The 18,174-nt window shown below is 31.8% G+C and overlaps 3 protein-coding genes across 11 annotated transcripts; 2 read left to right on the top strand and 1 right to left on the bottom strand.

Annotated features, from left to right (window-relative positions):
* The first annotated feature begins 18 nt into the window (after window positions 1-18).
* Window positions 19-4,095, top strand: LOC105834171 (zinc finger protein 556). Of its 7 annotated transcripts, XM_036283981.1 has the most exons (9): window positions 21-265; window positions 347-478; window positions 947-1,575; window positions 1,700-1,807; window positions 1,893-2,098; window positions 2,191-2,366; window positions 2,619-3,074; window positions 3,228-3,434; window positions 3,518-3,936. In XM_036283981.1, the coding sequence occupies exons 3-9, from the start codon at window positions 997-999 to the stop codon at window positions 3,934-3,936; spliced, it is 2,151 nt and encodes a 716-aa protein (XP_036139874.1). In that variant the 5' UTR covers window positions 21-265; window positions 347-478; window positions 947-996. The 7 variants fall into 7 exon arrangements, with proteins under 7 accessions (XP_012531913.1, XP_012531911.1, XP_012531908.1 ...); XM_012676457.3 differs by lacking the exon at window positions 347-478 and having other exon boundaries at window positions 20-265; window positions 957-1,575; XM_012676454.3 differs by having other exon boundaries at window positions 20-478; window positions 957-1,575.
* Window positions 4,096-4,319: 224 nt separating this feature from the next.
* On the bottom strand, window positions 4,320-10,761 carry LOC105834172 (trimethylguanosine synthase). The gene is made up of 9 exons (XM_012676460.3): window positions 10,475-10,761; window positions 9,530-9,665; window positions 9,122-9,419; window positions 7,548-9,018; window positions 7,015-7,267; window positions 5,691-5,973; window positions 5,473-5,604; window positions 5,104-5,402; window positions 4,320-4,871 (listed from the first exon to the last, which is right to left on the bottom strand). Exons 1-9 carry the CDS (start codon window positions 10,579-10,581, stop codon window positions 4,764-4,766), a joined length of 3,087 nt encoding a protein of 1,028 aa, XP_012531914.1. The 5' UTR covers window positions 10,582-10,761; the 3' UTR covers window positions 4,320-4,763.
* Window positions 10,762-12,642: 1,881 nt separating this feature from the next.
* LOC118644828 lies at window positions 12,643-17,992 on the top strand. Of its 3 annotated transcripts, none has more exons than XR_004962616.1 (6): window positions 12,643-12,759; window positions 14,498-14,606; window positions 15,188-15,402; window positions 15,641-15,800; window positions 16,344-16,452; window positions 17,974-17,992. XR_004962616.1 is itself a non-coding variant. In XM_036284469.1 (5 exons), exons 1-5 carry the CDS (start codon window positions 12,748-12,750, stop codon window positions 16,376-16,378), a joined length of 531 nt encoding a protein of 176 aa, XP_036140362.1. In that variant the 5' UTR covers window positions 12,643-12,747; the 3' UTR covers window positions 16,379-17,101. The 3 variants fall into 3 exon arrangements, 1 of the variants encoding a protein (XP_036140362.1); XR_004962615.1 differs by lacking the exon at window positions 17,974-17,992 and adding an exon at window positions 17,294-17,473; XM_036284469.1 differs by lacking the exon at window positions 17,974-17,992 and having other exon boundaries at window positions 16,344-17,101.
* Window positions 17,993-18,174: the final 182 nt, after the last annotated feature.

Here is an 18,174-nt window from a genome sequence, read left to right as displayed (position 1 = left end):
CAGCATCCGCTCGGACGAAAAAAAAAAGGCTGAACTCATGTCCTCGCGTGCTGTTTCGCCGGCATCGTCCTTGCTCGTTGTTTCGCGCGCGCGAACATAGCCGGAATCTCGAACCAGACGCCAGACGCCCGCGCGAGGTGCCTTACGCGAGACGCGTTTTCGAATTCGAATATTTTCGCGAACGCGTCTCGTTTTCCTTGCGTCTCAAGTGCCTCAACCTCACCGCGCGCAGTGTTCGATCTGACAACGTCAGACGATGATGGAGGTGTGTTTCGCGTTTAATTATCGCTCGTCGAACTCGCCAGTCTTATTACGGAGATAACCTTGTTATTCCATGTTGATACAGCACATTTGGATTGCACGTGTTTTCGCGATAATAAAACGAGTTTTATAGTATTTTTTTACTGTTTCGATAAGAACTATTTAAACTCGAGCTTTTAATATTTATCTGTCAGAATTTATATGAGTTTATTTTATGGTAATGTAACATTAGGATTTTTGAAAACCAAATAAGATGTTGCAGCAGAGATTTTTTTGTAAATCTGGTATTCTTCATCTATTGAAATTTATGTTACAATTAACATTTCAGATAGCTTTCTGTTGAAAATATATTTTGTAAAGTATCTGCTGCAAATCTTATTGACAGAATGCCAGCAAATATAGAATAGAATCTGTTGAGAGAATGATGATAGATTGACTGCACAGAAACCGAATAGAATCTGCCATCATATTAAATAATATATTTTAATTATAATTTTACAACTAATAATTTTGGTTACCAAGTCAGTGGATTATATTGACAGATCTTGTTATTGGATCACAAGCATGATGTAAATGCAGTCAATTGCATGATGCCAATTTGCTGTAATTTTTTGCTCAAATTTGCTGGCAAACTGTTGCGCCATTGATTGCTGATTGAATGAAACAATTATGTAAACATCTCTAGTGTTGAACAGATTGTGCTGACACACAGATCACTGTGCGATTCTGTCAGCGATGAGCGAAGAAATCAATGCGGAGGAAACCAATGCGTCCTACTTGACCTGTGATATAAATGGTACGAGATATCTTTACAAACTCACGCCGTCACCAACGGAAATAGTGAAAGATTCGACATTGAGTGAGGAGCAAGGCACACTTGACATTGTTGATAAAGAAACTGAATTAGACAATGGAGAGGAATCGATTTCGTTAGTGTGTCTAAATGGACAGGTATACGCGATTAGGAATGGATTGATTGAAGGATGGGAACCTGGCAACCAATTTGCTGAGTCCAATTGTCATGAGAAGATACTTTTGATATCGAAAGACCTGGAAAACAATGATAACTACATCACCAAGGAAAATATAGTGATCGGAAATCCATATGGGGATCAAGATGAGGAGCTTAATTATGAAGATGCAGCAGAGGAAGTGGAAAAGGAACTTGTTGCAGAGCAACACATTAACATCGACGATCTATTGGAAGTTGTAACTGCTTTCAAATGCAAGATGTGTCCTTACTTATCCCAGGATAAGATGCAGTTATTAGATCACATTCAAAAGCTACATTTTAAATCCACTGTAGACATTGAGGTAAGCAGCGATCCAGATTCAAGCTGTAGTTCATACTTTTAATCAGACTGTGACTGTATTTTGTCTAGCGGAAGCTTACAATGCAATATATAAAATATTGGTTTACTTTTATTATTATGTATAGCCGAAGGAGAAATCTAAAATCGCGGATGAAGTAAAAATAGTTTATATGTGTGCGGAATGTTCCAACTGCTTCCATTCTTTTGAGGACTGTAGACAACATATGATTAATGTAATCATCTCAAACTTGATTTCTTGAAAGATAGGCTATTCTTATCTCTTTGGACAATATATGACACAAAATATGTTTCTCTTAGTATCATCAATTAACAGACATTGCGAGTGATGAAGCTGGCAAAGAAAATCTGACGGGTCTGATGAATCCTGGCTTGATATCCGAGCATAAAAGTCAACATATAAAGAGCAGCAAAGTAGGAAAGAATCCAGTAAAAATTTCGAAGACCTTAAATTCAGAATATATGCGTAATAGAAAGATGATAGAATCAGGGGAAAGAACTGTGAAGTATGTGTAATTTTTCAAGAAATATGTAAAAGAAACTTATTCTTTTATTTGTTATATTTAAACAACGTTTAATTCATTTAATCTTTCCAAAGGTGTTCTTATCAGAATTGCCCATACAAATTTGCCTCGAAAGAAATTATGCAGCAACACGTCCTTTATCACACAGAATCTGAGACTGCGACAAAATTCAAATGCAACATATGTCGAGATATGAAATTTACGAAGTGGCGCCAATGTAGTTTGCATCTATGGAAAAGACATCAAATTGGTTTGTAGATATAAGATAAATAAATTCTTTACAGATATAGGTAGTGCAGCAAAAAATCACTGTGGAAAAATTTTGTTAAGAAAATTTTCACTGTGATTGACCTTTGATTTCTTTAAAATCAACCGGTTTGAGAAATCTTACAAACAGACGAATAACTAGATCAACACTAAAATTATAATTTGTTATTCTGTACTACTTAATAATGTAAGCGTTAGAAAAAATTTACGTTTTAACGAAATCACTTTTACATAGACATAGATTTGTACACCTGTAAAATTTGTGGAGCCTACAAAAGTGCTACTGTGGTGAAACTCTTGACGCACATGAGGGTGCACAGCGATACTCGTGACTACAAGTGCCCCGAGTGCGATAAATGTTTCAAGCAAGCTAGCCAGTTACGTAATCATCGTATAATGCATTTAGATCGCAAAACATTAGTAGAAGGTACGCGATGGTACACTTCTAAGAAGTGCGACATGTGTGGTAAAACTTATGCGAACTCGAAATGCTTGAAGAATCACATTCAAGCCGTGCACTCAAAGCTGCGTCCGTACGTTTGTAACGTTTGCGGTCATGCCAGCGCCAGAAAGGCAATGCTGCAAATGCATTTACGTCAACACACAGGAGATAAGCCCTTCAGCTGTGAGATTTGCGAATACAAAACTGGAGATCACAATACCTTACGAAGGCATGTTATGCAACACACAGGTAAGTATTATATTTTAAATTAAAAATACTATACAAAGTTATAAAGGCAATAAGTCAGAGTTGTGTAGTATTTTTGAATTGTAGAGTCCTTAACTTTTTGTATATTTAAAATTAAAATTATTGTAGAGAGGTAACTCGATTTTTTTATGGCAGGATTTCGACCATACAAGTGTCCACATTGCCCGTATACCGCGATACAGAGCAGCAGCTATAAAAATCATTTAAAATCGAAACATCCTTTACAGTCTGGCTTATTTACATGCGATCTATGTCCTTTTAAAACGGTAAAAAATGAAAGCTATATCCAACACTTAGGAGACCATGAAAAAGGTTTAATAAAATCTAATGTGCAGAAAAAGGGTAATATATTAAGATCTGTTAAACTGCTCTGTTTAATTTATTAGATATCTTTATTTAAATTTTTTTCACTACTTTACACGCAGATAGCGAGAATGTCGAAGTCTTTCCTGGCAACATTGCAGCAGCGCAATTGGTTTATAGCTGTTTAGGTGCCTTTTCGAAAGATGGGGATACGTTAGAAGCTAATTTGATGTCTTCCTCAACGTCTGCTGACGGTACTTCTCAAACAATCACAATACAAATACCGTCGAAACATTTACAAGGTTCACTATCAACAAGAGAAAATTTCAACAAAAATGATTCTATCATTGAACAAGAGGATGAAGAGACGATGCATTGCTTCTTAAAAATTCCTAGAGAAGAGGAAGAAAGCATAGATACTGGTGGTATAACAATACCTGCAGAACCTGAAGAAAGAAGTATTGAAATGGATATTGGAGAGACAAACATAACCAGTGATATTGAAGACGCGAATATGACAAATATTAATATTGATTCATGAAATTATGCAATATAAAATAATTAGTATCGAATAATAAAATGTCTTGCAGTACATTTTAAGCATGATAACATAATTGTACATATCTCTAAAAAATAGAGAAAACTAGTCATGTGTATTTAATTAAATTTTTTTAAATAAAATAAATTATCTTAATAGAAATTTAATGTGATTATTTTTTAAGGTGCCAATTATAACGAAATAGTTCGAATTATGAATTCAGAAATGTTGCAAAAATTAATTTAAGATAAATCATTAAAGAATTATATAAGTTTGTCTAATTTTTTCATTGAGAAGTTGCAATGGTCTCCATTTTGAATAATTTTTACTAATCAAATTACAAACTTTATATACTAATGCTTGGATATGTAAAATTATTTCAAATATTTCCCTGCTATTTCAAAAATTTTATTTTACCATAATCAGTATTTTTCTTTTTTTTTTTTGTTTCATTTGACGATAAACATTGCAAGATCGTCGACTATTATCCATCATAAATAAAAATTATTTTCAGAACATCGTGTCACCATTTAAAAATTTCATGAAATCTTAAAATAAAAATTTTAACATATATTGTAAGGAGTAATCTTTCTTAGAGATATATTTATTAATTAATAATTAAAACTATATATATATATATATATATATATGGAAGAACATATATAAAAAATGTAATAGAATTTGGAAGTTATAAATTACATTAGCCTTCCAAGACTCAAAGTTAAAAACCTTAATACTTTAAGTGAAAGAAGTGTATCACGATTTTGGTTCTGATAAGTAAAAATAACTGAAAAGTGTAAACTAAAATATCTTTTGTTTCTTCACTTAAATTACGTCCTGGCCAAATCACCATAGTAAGCTGTACAAGCCGTAAACTTCCCATTGAACATGTTTTGTTGAAGTTCCACTTTATCATAGCTGTCTGCTAACATGATAATCTGTAATTATATTTATATGTAATTATAATATACATATACATTACACGGCACGCGCGCGTGCACGCACACACGTGCGCGCGCGCGCACACACACACACACACACACACACACACACACACACACACACACACGCACACACACACACGCGTGCTCGCACACGCGCTAATTACAATAAATTGTAATTATTAATTATTTGATTACAAATAGTTAATAATTTAAAAATGTTATTTACCTGCAGAGGATCTGAATTTCTAGGAAGATAATAGGCCACATGTTGCGTGATTCTTCTCGCTGCTTCAAATACTCTTCTTCCACCAATAGGAGGTATAATACTTTGGAGATCAAATACTTTTTTCTTTATGTAATCAGGACCACCCCATGGTGGACTCAAAAACACGACATCAGCAACCAACTGTGGTGCCAATTGCAGGAAATCTCCAGTAATAAATTCTATCCTATCATCGACACCATAAATTCCTGCATTGTGCCGAGCAATCTTAATTTTATTAGGATCGATGTCTATGGCAATCACTGCAAAATACAATCAATATATGTTTTTGTCTGCAAACTTTTGTACGCGAGTAGACATAAATAAACGTACCTCTTTCACATGTAAATGCAAATTGTATGGAATTGCTGCCTGCACCACAAAATGCATCAATTATTGTGTCACATCTGCATCTTTCTGCTATATCCTTTGCTATTTCTTCTGGTGTTACAGAAAACCAACTCTCTGCAAAAAAAAATATATTATCACTTTACATATATTTAAAAATCTATTATTTTGAGAGATCCATGGAGATTTACATATATACATACCTCGATCTAGCTTAATTCCATCTTCGTATCTGCTGAAGAGGCCAAATCGTTTGATATAATATTTCCATAACTTGTAATCATTGGCGATCTCTTTTGGAAGGATCTTATTTAACCTTTTGAATTGCTTCCTTCTCTTTTTCCTCTGCATCATCTTCACACTATCTTCATCATCGGAACTTGACGTAAATGCGGCTTGTGTTTTTGCATAGGAACCTTTATCATTACATTGTACATCGGGTTCTGCTGGTATTGATACCGGATCACAAGATAAATACTTGTTTATCTATAATCGAAAACAACGACGTAATAAAATTCTGACAATTGAATGGCTACATTCAGCAGACGCAACAGTCGAGCAATATAACTCGATTTTCCGATCTGAATAATGCTGTTGATTTATTGGTTTTATAAATTAGAACTAATCATTTTCGATTGCTACTTAGCTGTTCAGTTTATTGAATGTGGTCATACATTACCTATCAATACCTATATTACAAGATCAGAAAAGATACGGCTAATATTTCTTTTTCCGTTTTGCTTTCCTATAGAATATAGATCTACACGTGACGCTTTCACATAAAGATACTTCTACACGTGAGAACAGAACTATTTACGACAATAAACCTGTTCTTTATTGAAGTGCACTATATGCACTTTCTACACTATACACCAAGGACTTGTCTTTTTGAACGCATCCAGTATCCAATAAGGGAAAATATTTTCTAGGGACTTTTTCAGTTAGTAGGCAGATTTGTTTTTTATAGTAACTTGCTAATTTTTTTTCTTTTCCCTCTTCAAATATTTATCTATTCAATTTTAAATGCAGAAATTATATCGTAGTATAACTACAAAGATGTAGCATAAATATGGCTGCGTTCCGATATTCACTGCCAGTACTGGGGCTCGATTCTTGAATTCATTCGCAAGAAAACGTATGCGCAAATACCCGCTCTAACAGAAAAGTTGCAAGTTTATTGGTTAAAAGCCATACGATAGCCAATAAATTTTCAACTTTTCTGTAAGAACAGAATTTGCGAATACGTTTCTCTTGCAAATGAATTCAAGAATCGAGCCCCTGAAAATCTACAGTTTACGTCACTGTAAATTTTTAATACTGACGGTAAATATCGGAGACAGAAATATCATAATAAAATCAGATTAAATAAATATTAATGAAATTAGCCGTGTCATCTTTCTTTCTGTGCTGCAATTATATGTGCAATAATACAATCGTAATCTAAATATTTAAAAATAGATGAAAGAGCTAAAATTGATTTTACACGAAAGTATAAACTTATCAAATATATTGAGTAAAAAATATTACCTTATTTGCATATCTAGAGATTGTTTCTGTATCATCAGAGTTCTGCATCATGAGAGTGGTTTTACATTTAGTTTTCAATCGTTTAAGTTCCGCCGTTAAATGAAAACTTTGTCGTCTGATATTACGTTTCCTATAAACAACCTCGCCTTGCAATTTTCTTTGGCTTTCATTCTCAATTAAATTGGCATAACCCATTAATGAAAAGGCTTTTTTTATGGTTTCTAGACCATCTTCGTTGGAATCAATCTCGTGACTAGATAAAAGAGAAAAATACATACAGTTTTTATCTTCTATTATGCTTGAAAGAAATATTGTTTTGATACAAAAAAATACTTTTTCATTTACATAAATTTCCAATTTAGGAGAAAAGTTAATAAGTTAAGGTTTATATGTTTTAAAAATAATTAGTTGGAGTTAAAAATTAATTTATTTATAATTAAGTTAAAATGTTTTTATTTTTAACTGTTTTTTAACTCTATTATTTAACTGTTTAATTACTTACTACCCAACCCTGAATATTATATATTACTTACCTTTGGGTAGAAATTTTTCGAATCTCTTCGTGAAATTCATCTCCGTCATTAGAAGACTTCTGTTGATAACTATCATTGAGGTTGCTACTGGAAGCTGTTATTTCCATTTTAGTTTCAGTAAATATTGAATCTTGAGTATGAATGTGTTGTGATTCTTCGCGCATTTCTTCTTCAATATCAGTCGGCTTATCTTCGTCTACTCTTAGTGTTAAATTCTTCATAAGGATGCCTACTGAATCCATAATCAGCCTTTTCGTTTTCTTGGACTTTGAATTTGATGAATTACCCCTGCGCAAATTTTTATTTCCAGAGCTTATTTTGTTTGGTGTAGTCGAGTCAATTTGTACATTATCCGTGCTTTCGTGTTTTCGATCTTCAGGAATATAAGTCTCTAAAAATTCTTTACTGTTTTTAACCTCTTCACACTGCAGCATTACATGATCGTCTGATTGATCTGGTAGAATCGAATCATCACGTGGTTTATTTAACGTGTTAAAATATAATTGATTATAATCTATAATGTGCTCTTTTTTATAATTTTCTACAAATAATTCATAATGCCTTTGATACTCTGTCTCAAAATTCTGCTTCCATAAATGCTGCCAATATCTGTCGTTGTCTTCTGGTGAAAATTCATTCTCTTGATCGGAACTACTGCTAGTACTCATGCTGCTCTCTATGGAACTTGTAACGGAAGTGACAAGGCTAGACGAATGAACGCTATTGGAATCGCAACTGGAACTAGTTAACGTCATTTTGGTAACGTTAGTCATGGAATCGGAAGTCGCGTTCGTTTTCGTTACTGAGCCACTAACAGAGTCGCATCTCATCAGTAGCCTCTCGTCTTCTGCATTAGATTGATGATTATAATTTTCTTCTATACTAAATGGACTTAATGGATTCCAACCATCGCGGTCCTCTGGTGATATCTCAAAATTGAGAATTTTTTTCCTATTTTCGTCTGCATCTTTGTCATTAACTTCTTGCCTACTTGTTGGTTCAAATGAGAAACTAGTATTCGAAGAAGATACTGCTGCTGGTTTTAGTTCGCTGTCGCTCGAATAACTCTTATTGAAAATTCCTGCAAAGTTAGAACGTAGAATTTCGCAATTCTTATGCGCTTGCGATGGAAAACATGTATTTTGCTCAAAATATCTTTCTATTGCTACTTCATTAATCTCTGCATCCTGCAACTTTTCATCTTCCGTTGTGCGCATATGATTTTGAAAGTAATCAGGATTGATATAATCCGCATATTTTTCGATCCAGGATGCCCAGATTAATTGTTCTCCTTGTTTAGCCCAATACTTTTCCCATGCTATATCCATTGCACTTTTATTACTGCAGTAATCTGTAGAATAGGGATTAACGTAAGAGTTATAGTCATATTGTGTAACGAGATCTGTGTGTTCCTTTGTATTTAATATAGTGGTATTCTCTGATAAATTTTGTATCATTGACTCCTTGTCACCTAATGTAAAAAAAAAGTAAAATTATCATTGTAATATCTATTTTAATGTTAAATGAATTATAGTCAAAGACAGTATTTCTGAAATTTTTAACAATCCAATTACCTGATTCATTTTTATACTCAATTAACATATCTACATTTTCAGAACTGTTTTCAACTTCAGTTTCTATAGTTTGGAAAGTTTTCCCATAGGATGCTACAAGATTTTGTATACTTTTTGCTTCGTGCTGATCGTGATATTCAGATAGATCTGCACCAGAATCTGATTGATGCAGTCCTAATTTTTGGGTCAAGGAATGTGCAGTTGGCCAATGAGCCGAATCACGTACTGAGTCATGTTCATCCGTAGAATAATTGTTATCTGTGTGAGAAGCGCTGCAATAACAGCTGACTGGTTCTTCCTGCGTCAAAAATTCAACAAATACCTTAACATGATGAAAATAATAAATACTGGTCGCTGTATTTTGTATAACAAATACAATGTCATTAGTAAATAACAAACATATCATACATCGTGCTTTTCTATAGATTGTGTCTCTACTCCAGATCCCTTGCAAAGATCCAGCATCTCTCCCACGTAATCTCCATCGACACCTTCTCCTTCACTAGCATCTTCCGAACCTAAGACAGTATAAACTTCGGGATTCCTAGAAAGAATAGTCCTAAATGTAACATTAATTGAGCTAACTCTAAATGTAGAAGTTCAAAAACAATAAAAAATTTATTCTAAACTAAATTTAGATTCTCATTAGTCTTCTCTTTTTTTCTCTTTATTGTTGTAATTTTATATCAATAAACTTTTTAAAAAAACAATAAATCAGATTATCTTGTTTTAATTTGTACATGTTGGAGATAAATACAAATAACAAGTTCACACAAATATCTACTTTCAAACAGTTTTCTATCAATTGTTCCTTCCTATTAAAATATATTAAGTTTTATTAAGAGTTTTATATCTTATATTTTAAAATATTATTTCTTAAATGAATTCTAAATTCAAATTTCAACAAATTTCATAGCAATTATGTGCCATGTAGGAATTGCAAAGAAAAAAGGTTTTGAGAGAATATAAGTAATTATGGTTTTTAAATTGTGCTTGAAAAAGTTTGTAACTCCAATAAAAGTGCCTGTTCTACCGCTATATCTCTGTACACATTTAGTGTAAAGTGCTCCAATTTCTTAATTAGAAACCTATTTTTCTACTGATTTTAATTAATTAATCGTCAAAAGAATGGAACAATAAACGAAAAGTTCACCGTGAAATCCGTTACAACCCACTCGTGACGGACGAGTGGGTGTCAAGGTTAAATCATGCTTTACACCGACGCTGATCAATAAGTGCCTTAATTCTTTACAGCATTTCGGATGCCTGAGGAAGTGTGCCGTACACCGGACATTTCGATCTCGAGGGTCGCCGAGAAGGAACGAGAGGATTCGACTGACCGGGTGCGCTTACCGGATAAATACTCGACTACAAAGACAGTAAATGTAATCATCAGGATCGGAGGAATTCCGATCCGCGATGTAGATCTCGGCTAAGGGCTCCCAGAAATTGTCGCACATCCCGATAGCGGGGTCCTCTCTGTCGCGTCGTTGCCGTTAATCGTCACAAATGCGACATGCCTCACGCCCGAATTTCACGACCACTTCCGTGCAAAAACAATCCGCCAGTCTGCTTGACGATGCAGCATCGCAAGGAGGTTGATCAGTCTTGGCTGCTGGCTGCTGGTAGGCCTGTCAAAGTTAAAGCTACGTTCATACGAATGCGCGAGAACGCTCGCTCATTGGTCACCCTAATATACTAACAATACTGAAAATGTGCAACTTATGTTATGATGCATACTATAGATTTTCGAAATTGTTAGTACATTTCGGTATAAAGCTGCACTTTTATTACATTTTTTAACATATAAAGTGTAAATACATAAAAATACATATGTATAGTCATATAAAAAAAAATTATAAAATTCAACTAATAAATTAACAATTATATACAAAAAACGCAATATGTATGTTATCATATTAAATATAAAATTTTTATAATTTTCTTATGCATATGTACATACATAAACTAATTCAAATAACATATATATAGTTACATCTTGCAATCATTAAATTTTAATGCATTAGGGTGTGTTCGGGGAGCTTACTATTAGCGCTACGTAGCACTACCGCTGTTCGCAGAGACGCTGGATAGCGCTATCAAAATTATGATGACGTCACTGTCCATAGCGTTTGACGTCATAAACGTGCGCTATCCATGCTACTGCTTCAGAGGTAGTGCATGGATAGCGTTTGGCTCAATCCCCACCATTGTCTGTTTAAACATCACATGCTATCTCTCTTTTAAGGTTAGAGAAAATTTATGCGTGATCTTGAAAGAAGAAAATAAGAAATTGTTTATATGTCCTAATGAAAATATTTAATTAAAAATCTCTCTTCATTGAGAGAGAGAGAGAGAGAGAGAGAGAGAGAGAGAGAGAGAGAGATCTGTTTCATTAAAATTTATTAAATTTATTAAAATATATTAAAATTCCTTAATATATGCTCATTTAAATTTGTTAAAATTTCTTAAAATACATAAAATTTATTTTATTACATTGTTATTTATTATATAAATAAATTTTATAAATTTTAATAAATGTTAAATATTAATTTTTAATAAATTTTAAAAAATTTTAATGCATTTTAATAAATCTTAAAAAGGGATCAAATAAAAAAGTTTCTGTGAAATATTTCATTAATATATTTCTATCAAGGTGATCAAGACTGGATCTTTGAGTTTAATATTATTTTTTATCAAAATATGTATATAATAATATATACTATTTTGATTCATTACATTGCATGTACTGTTTGTCTTAAAATGCAATCCTTTTCTGTACCAATTGCAAATATGTAAACGACTTAAGTATCATTATTATCAATTAAATTGATAACGTAATCACATATTATTTTTAAATTTTAGTTTAAATAATTAATGCAATTCAAGAGCGACAGTATATGACATAGTGCAAAAGAACATAAATTTACATAAAAAAATTATATTAGGCATAAAGCTTTAAACATATAATATTATGTAAAATAAATTATATAAATTAATTAATTAATTTGATTTTAAATTAAGATAGAAAAATGGAACAAAATAAAAATTTATAGGAAATTGTTTAAATTATTTTATTTTATTACATATAGAATAATTTTAATTAAAGAGTAATATATAGGACTTATTAATTATTATTTAATTTATTTAAAAATTAAAAAATTTATTTAATAAGATCGTCAATAACTTTAATAATTTTTATTTTGTAAACTTCAATAATTTCAATTTCCATTAAAAAATTTAATTGTTTAATAATCATTTTGTGAAAATGAAAAAAGAAATTGCATATAATTAAAGAAAAATTTAAGGAATTAAATGAAATTTTTTGAAAATCTTTGAAATTCTTTAAAAATATGTAAAATTTACTGACAAGAACAAGTTTTGAACACTTTTTCCAACAGTTAGCGTACAATAATATTTTTAATCGATAATTATTTCACAATGAGAATTGATTAATACTGTTTTTCTATTGATTAATATCGTTTTAATTCAGTACTGTGATTATGTTATGTTAGCAGAAACATGTTCGTTTTCGTCTCTTCAGAAGCAAAAAGCAACTGATGCATGTGTAAACGATTCATTGTCGCCTTTACAAAAAAGAAGAAGACAAAACTCAACTCCGCTCAATGATTCTTTTGGTAATATATCAAAATAAACATATTGTCCATTTCTAATTTGTCCATTTCAGGATTTTTGAGTTATTTGTATAATGTTTTAAAAATACCCACAATACATTCAATTTTAATGATGTTGTTTACACATAATATTTACAGAAGACTTCAACTATTTAAAGTCTTCGACATTGTTTCTAGTCAACAATTAATTTATTCTATTGTTAACTTTCGACCTCTCACCGAGTCTCATTGTACATCTAATCCTTAACTTCTTCCCTTCCCTTATAGAAATTTAATACTGACAATATATATAAAATTGACTAGTGATTAATTATACTTATTTTGAGTATTTAAACCAATGTTGTTAATGCTTTAAATACTCAAAATAAGTAATTAATCACTAGCCAATTTAATACTACCAGTATTAAATTTCTATAAGGGTTGATAATATTTTGCGTAATATTTAGAACAATTTACCTGACAACGTTTAAGTATTAGGTGCGCAACTAAGTTCTCGCTGTTTTTCAAAAGATGACTCCAGCAGTAAACGTTGGTCGATTGTGACATATCCAAAATGTCATGAACCAAGCTTAGACATATGGTAAACAAACCGCTTTGACACATTAGTAATTTTGTTTTTGCGTCATATATTTTTGGTTGTGTGAAAATGTCTGATTTTGTGCCAAATAATCGTCATTTGCGGGAAGTGTTGCTTTTCTTCTTTCATTCGAAGAAAACGGCGGCTGAAGCGCATCGAGAACTCCAAAAAGTTTACGGAGATGCTACTCCAAGTGAAACAACGTGCCGTGATTGGTTCCGTCGCTTCAAAGACGGTGATTTCGATGTTGACGACCGTTCGCGTCTTTGATGGGAACAGGGCGGTGTTATTTATTATGAACTGTTGAAACCGAATGAAACCATTACTGGGGAACGGTATCGAACTCAATTGATGCGATTGAGCCGAACACTGCGCGAAAAGCGGCCACAATACGAGCAGAGGCACGAAAAAGTGATTCTACAGCATGACAACGCTCGGCCTCACGTTGCCAAACCCGTTAAAACCTACTTGGAAACGCTCAAATGGGAAGTCTTACCCCACCCGCTATATTCTCCAGATATTGCGCCGTCCGATTATTACTTGTTCCGTTCGATGGCACATGGTCTGGCTGATCAGCAGTTCCTCTCATATGAAAACATCTCAAAATGGCTTGATTCGTGAATAGCCTCAAAAGACTAACACTTCTACCGTCACGGTATTTGAGCTCTGCCAGAAAGATGGGAAAAAGTTGTCGCTAGCGATGGGCAATACTTTGAATGATTCATTTGTAACCATTTTTTCACAATAAAATTGCATTTTCATCAAAAAAACAGAGAGAACTTAGTTGCGCACCTAATATCATTTCCTGCTTTTTATTGAAATAGTAAAGTTTTCATTCTTAAGTAGTATTCTCCTTAAAAAGATTTTCTAAAGTTAATTTTGCGATCTTTTACAACTTATTAACGTTATTTGTAATTTCTATTTAATTTATTTTTTTTGAATATTTTATTGTAAAATTGTATTATCTCCAGCGAGAAACAATGAATTTGACATCAATTCGACGTCGAATCGACATCGAAATGATGATTTCGATGTCGAATCGATGTCGATTCGATGTACTATTTCTCACTGGGATCGGACGTCTAAACTTCATAATAAATAAATAACATTTATGTTTCCATTGAAATAAGAATAAATTTAAAGTTTACCTTGATCTTTTAACAGGTCCCTCAAGTTCTTCAGCAGAAGTGCCAATTAAATTTGCCAATTTCGAGAGATGTCAATCAGGAAGACATCAATCATGTTTCGATAAAACACAGCAATTTCTGTTGCGGTATGTTAATAATTATTATACTAGGTGGAACATAATCAGCGTAGGAAAATATCACATTTAGAAGAGTTAATTTCAAGACGAAACTTAAATAAATTTTTTCATCAAGTGAATAGTGTAGTTACATTTATTAATGATAGACGCCCTTCTCCCTAGCTTACTTCAATACTATATGGTAAAAGACTAACTGAGAATACAGAAGTTTACTCCCGCTGACGTTCATCAATAGTCAATTTTAATTAAACTACTCGCCTGATGGAAACATTTATTTAACATTTTTATCTTAAAATTACTTCACCTATTTGCTGTATTTTTTGTTTTGTGTCACATAATTTTCACTGTGAATTTCATATTCACTCCCTCGATTTCATCTTATAGATATAAAAAAATATTAATGACTTTGGTTTAAACAAATACAATTTTTCTAACAAGCCTTTTTAGAGAACTCTGTAAAACTATTTTTATTCCTACAACCTTTTCAACTTCTAAACGGGCCTGTTTGAAATTATAATCGTATATACCAGGAAACGTAATGTGTTTCTTTCAAGTTGTAATATACTAAGATTTTATTTTATTATTTACAGCTGCATATCGACAAAATAACGCTTTACAGTTGAAAAAAGTATTACGCCAACTGTATGGAATTACTTTATTGCTGCAAAATTATGAATCAGACAACGCAAAAGGTGCAGTAGCTACAAAGACCTCATTTGTAGCTGAATTGCCGCTTCAAACATTACAACAATTCACAGAATTTGAGAAAAAGTTAAATGAAGATCTTCAATTACGAAATAATTTTGTAAGTAAAATTTTATTTTGTACGTTTAAAATTTTTGTGGGAGGAGCTCCACCAGGTTATAGAACTAAACGCCTGCAATCTTCCTTGTAATAATATGACGTCTTGTTAATTCCTTAGAATTTTTCTTTTTTCATTGTGACTGTTCTTTTGTTTGGAATTTGCTTGCTTTTTACATTATTCTGTCATTTATTAACTTATACATACTTTAGTTGCATTTTTTACATTGCTTGAATTTTAGGAAGGTATGATACTTCGCTTTGGAGGAGAAACAGCTATCAAACATTTAAAAAACATATTAAAGTACACTTTTACAACTGAAATGAGAAATCTACTGTGTTGGTCTGGTCAGAAGGGTCGCGTAGGACTTAAAACTAGTCTGACAGCAAAAGTTATAATTGGTATAAAAATTAATATGCAGTTTATCCTTCACACATACTTTCTGAATAACTTATCCCTATTCCCAATCCACGATAGAGTTCGAAAAGGAGAAGCAAAATCCTCATTTGTGTTTTCTTTTGCGATCAAATGTTTTGTGGTATGCATTATGCTAAGGATATGTTTCGGTTTTAACTCCAAATATTGACAGTAAGAAAACAGCTTATTTCCTTATAAAAATTTAATACTGGCAGTATTAAATGTACTAACAGTGCTTTAAATATTCCAAATAAATAATTAAAGAAGTAATTTAATTGGTTAAAAGTGATAGTCAATAAATGTAAAACTTTTATGTAGAAACAAAATTTGCGCATACGTTTTTTTGCGAATAAACTCAAGAATCGAAATTTCGGAATATAGCTTAAATACGGATCTGCAATGGACAGAAAGTAGAACACTTTCTCCACTTGTAGACCGTGTTATAGGTATTTTCCGGATTGTATTGTGGATTGGATTGTATTTTTATAATAGCTTCAAAAATTTAATTATTTGTATTATTATTTCAGAGACTATCGAAGAAGTTCGCGAACATCACTATTAGAGAACTAGAAATATGTTTTCAAGAATGGTTGCGTCGAGGTGGAGATCAACTTCGTTGTATGCAAAAATTTGCAAGTACGTCATAAAGTATTGCATATTTAATTTAGGATACGATTTGCACATTTCGACTTCTTTTTTCTCTCTCTCTCTCTCTCTCTAATTTATCTTTGCGTATCTGAACTTTGCGTATCACTTGACTCATTTGCAATAGCGAATATATTAAAATAGAAAATAAAAATCTTGTTTTCTAATAAAAATCTACGCTGTTTTTGAAAGTTATCAGTAATGTTAAGAGAAGATTTTTTTTTAAAAAATCGATAGTACATTAATAAATTCATAATAAATTATTTATTCTTATAAATGTTGTGAATATTTGGAATTAATTACTTTTGCTACAACGCCTAGATATAAGGTAAAGTGTAATTTAAATTACAAAATTTGAAATGTCTATTTAGTCGACTGTACCAATCATATGTGGATAATTTTATGATGCTACAAGAACCGCGTTACGATATACACTGTCGGTACTGAAAATCTATAGATCACGTAACATGTATTATAGATTTTCAGTATTGGCAGTGAATTTTGGAACGCAATCAAGAATAACTATAAATGGAAAAAATCCACATATGATTGATTCAGTAGACTAGAAAGGCATTTCAAATTTTTAAATCCTAATTAAGATTTAATGTAGGGTAAAGTTCCTATCTATTCTCTAAATTAATAATGAAGAATTTAAATAATGTAACATTATTAATTTGTTTTGTTTTTTTTATGATATAAAGTTTTGTATTTTATTTTTATATATTTTATTGTTAGTAAATATATAAAATATAATTTCTTTTACTTGATTGCAGTTTAATAGTTTTCCACATCACCCATGAGGTATTATTTGTTAATGCGTTTTTTTTTAAAGTGGTATCCCCAGGAGGCCTAGTCCAAACAAAAATTTAGAAGACATTCACGAAAAGAGAAATGAAATATCAATGTCGATGAATTTTTGAAGAATCATTTTCGTTTTATTATGAAACAACTTTTATGTTTGTGATTATTGAAATAAGAAAGAAATAGTAAAAAGTGAATTTGAAATTAGTAATTAACATGTAATAATAAAAGAATTAGATAAGATACACAATCGACTTTTAATGGGATAAGAAAACCTTTATTTAGTATAGATAAAACACATTTCTAAATTATTAGATAAATTTTCGACAACAAAGATATGTAATTTTGAAGAGTCACATGGATAATTTTGCAAACTTGACATGCTCATAAACTTTTTACCAAGAATCACTGCATTTCCATGGAAATACCCTATACTTTGTATATAAACAATTTTGATGGAATTATTTTCTTTGACATGACAGCAATTATTATATTCTTTGGTTGTCAATGTAAATTTTGGAAATTTAATTTTAGCATGTGCGTTGGTACATCCCAACTGTAATTGTTCATTGCTTCTTTCTAATAATTGAGGTCTCTGAAGATTATTAGAATATTCTATTGTATTTGAAATTAAATTTGATTGTTCGCTTAAACGATTCTAATTATTTTTACGGTAATCTAGTAAGAGAAGAAGACTATAATATGTTTCAGCCAAGCTACAGTCGTACCTGTTAAAGCATGTTTAATCTCTATATCTGAAAAAACGGTCACCCATCCAAGTGTCAACCATCGCCGACGTTGCGTACTTCGAAGACCGTACGCATCCTAACGCCACGTGATAATCCATGAACACTTCTTGTCTATGCATACATACCCAGCTAGCAAAATGACGCAAACTTTGCGCGAAATTTG

This window comes from Monomorium pharaonis, chromosome 3, assembly GCF_013373865.1.
Source record: "Monomorium pharaonis isolate MP-MQ-018 chromosome 3, ASM1337386v2, whole genome shotgun sequence".
Taxonomy (NCBI): domain Eukaryota; kingdom Metazoa; phylum Arthropoda; class Insecta; order Hymenoptera; family Formicidae; genus Monomorium; species Monomorium pharaonis.
This window is presented reverse-complemented; position numbering and strand designations above follow the sequence as displayed.

Excerpts from the sequence above, each read along its gene's own strand:
- LOC105834172 (XM_012676460.3), bottom strand. The coding sequence starts at position 10,581 with ATGTGCGACAATTTCTGGGAGCCCTTAGCCGAGATCTACATCGCGGAT. Across the intron at positions 5,605-5,690 it reads TGGAATTAAGCTAGATCGAG|AGAGTTGGTTTTCTGTAACA; the intron begins GTATGTATATAT and ends TTTTTTTTGCAG. Across the intron at positions 5,403-5,472 it reads TGCATTTACATGTGAAAGAG|TGATTGCCATAGACATCGAT; the intron begins GTACGTTTATTT and ends TGTATTTTGCAG.
- LOC118644828 (XM_036284469.1), top strand. Across the intron at positions 14,607-15,187 it reads ACACAGCAATTTCTGTTGCG|CTGCATATCGACAAAATAAC; the intron begins GTATGTTAATAA and ends TATTATTTACAG. Across the intron at positions 15,801-16,343 it reads GACAGCAAAAGTTATAATTG|AGACTATCGAAGAAGTTCGC; the intron begins GTATAAAAATTA and ends TTATTATTTCAG.
- LOC105834171 (XM_028194512.1), top strand. The coding sequence starts at position 997 with ATGAGCGAAGAAATCAATGCGGAGGAAACCAATGCGTCCTACTTGACC. Across the intron at positions 2,367-2,618 it reads ATGGAAAAGACATCAAATTG|ACATAGATTTGTACACCTGT; the intron begins GTTTGTAGATAT and ends ACTTTTACATAG. Across the intron at positions 3,435-3,517 it reads ATCTAATGTGCAGAAAAAGG|ATAGCGAGAATGTCGAAGTC; the intron begins GTAATATATTAA and ends CTTTACACGCAG.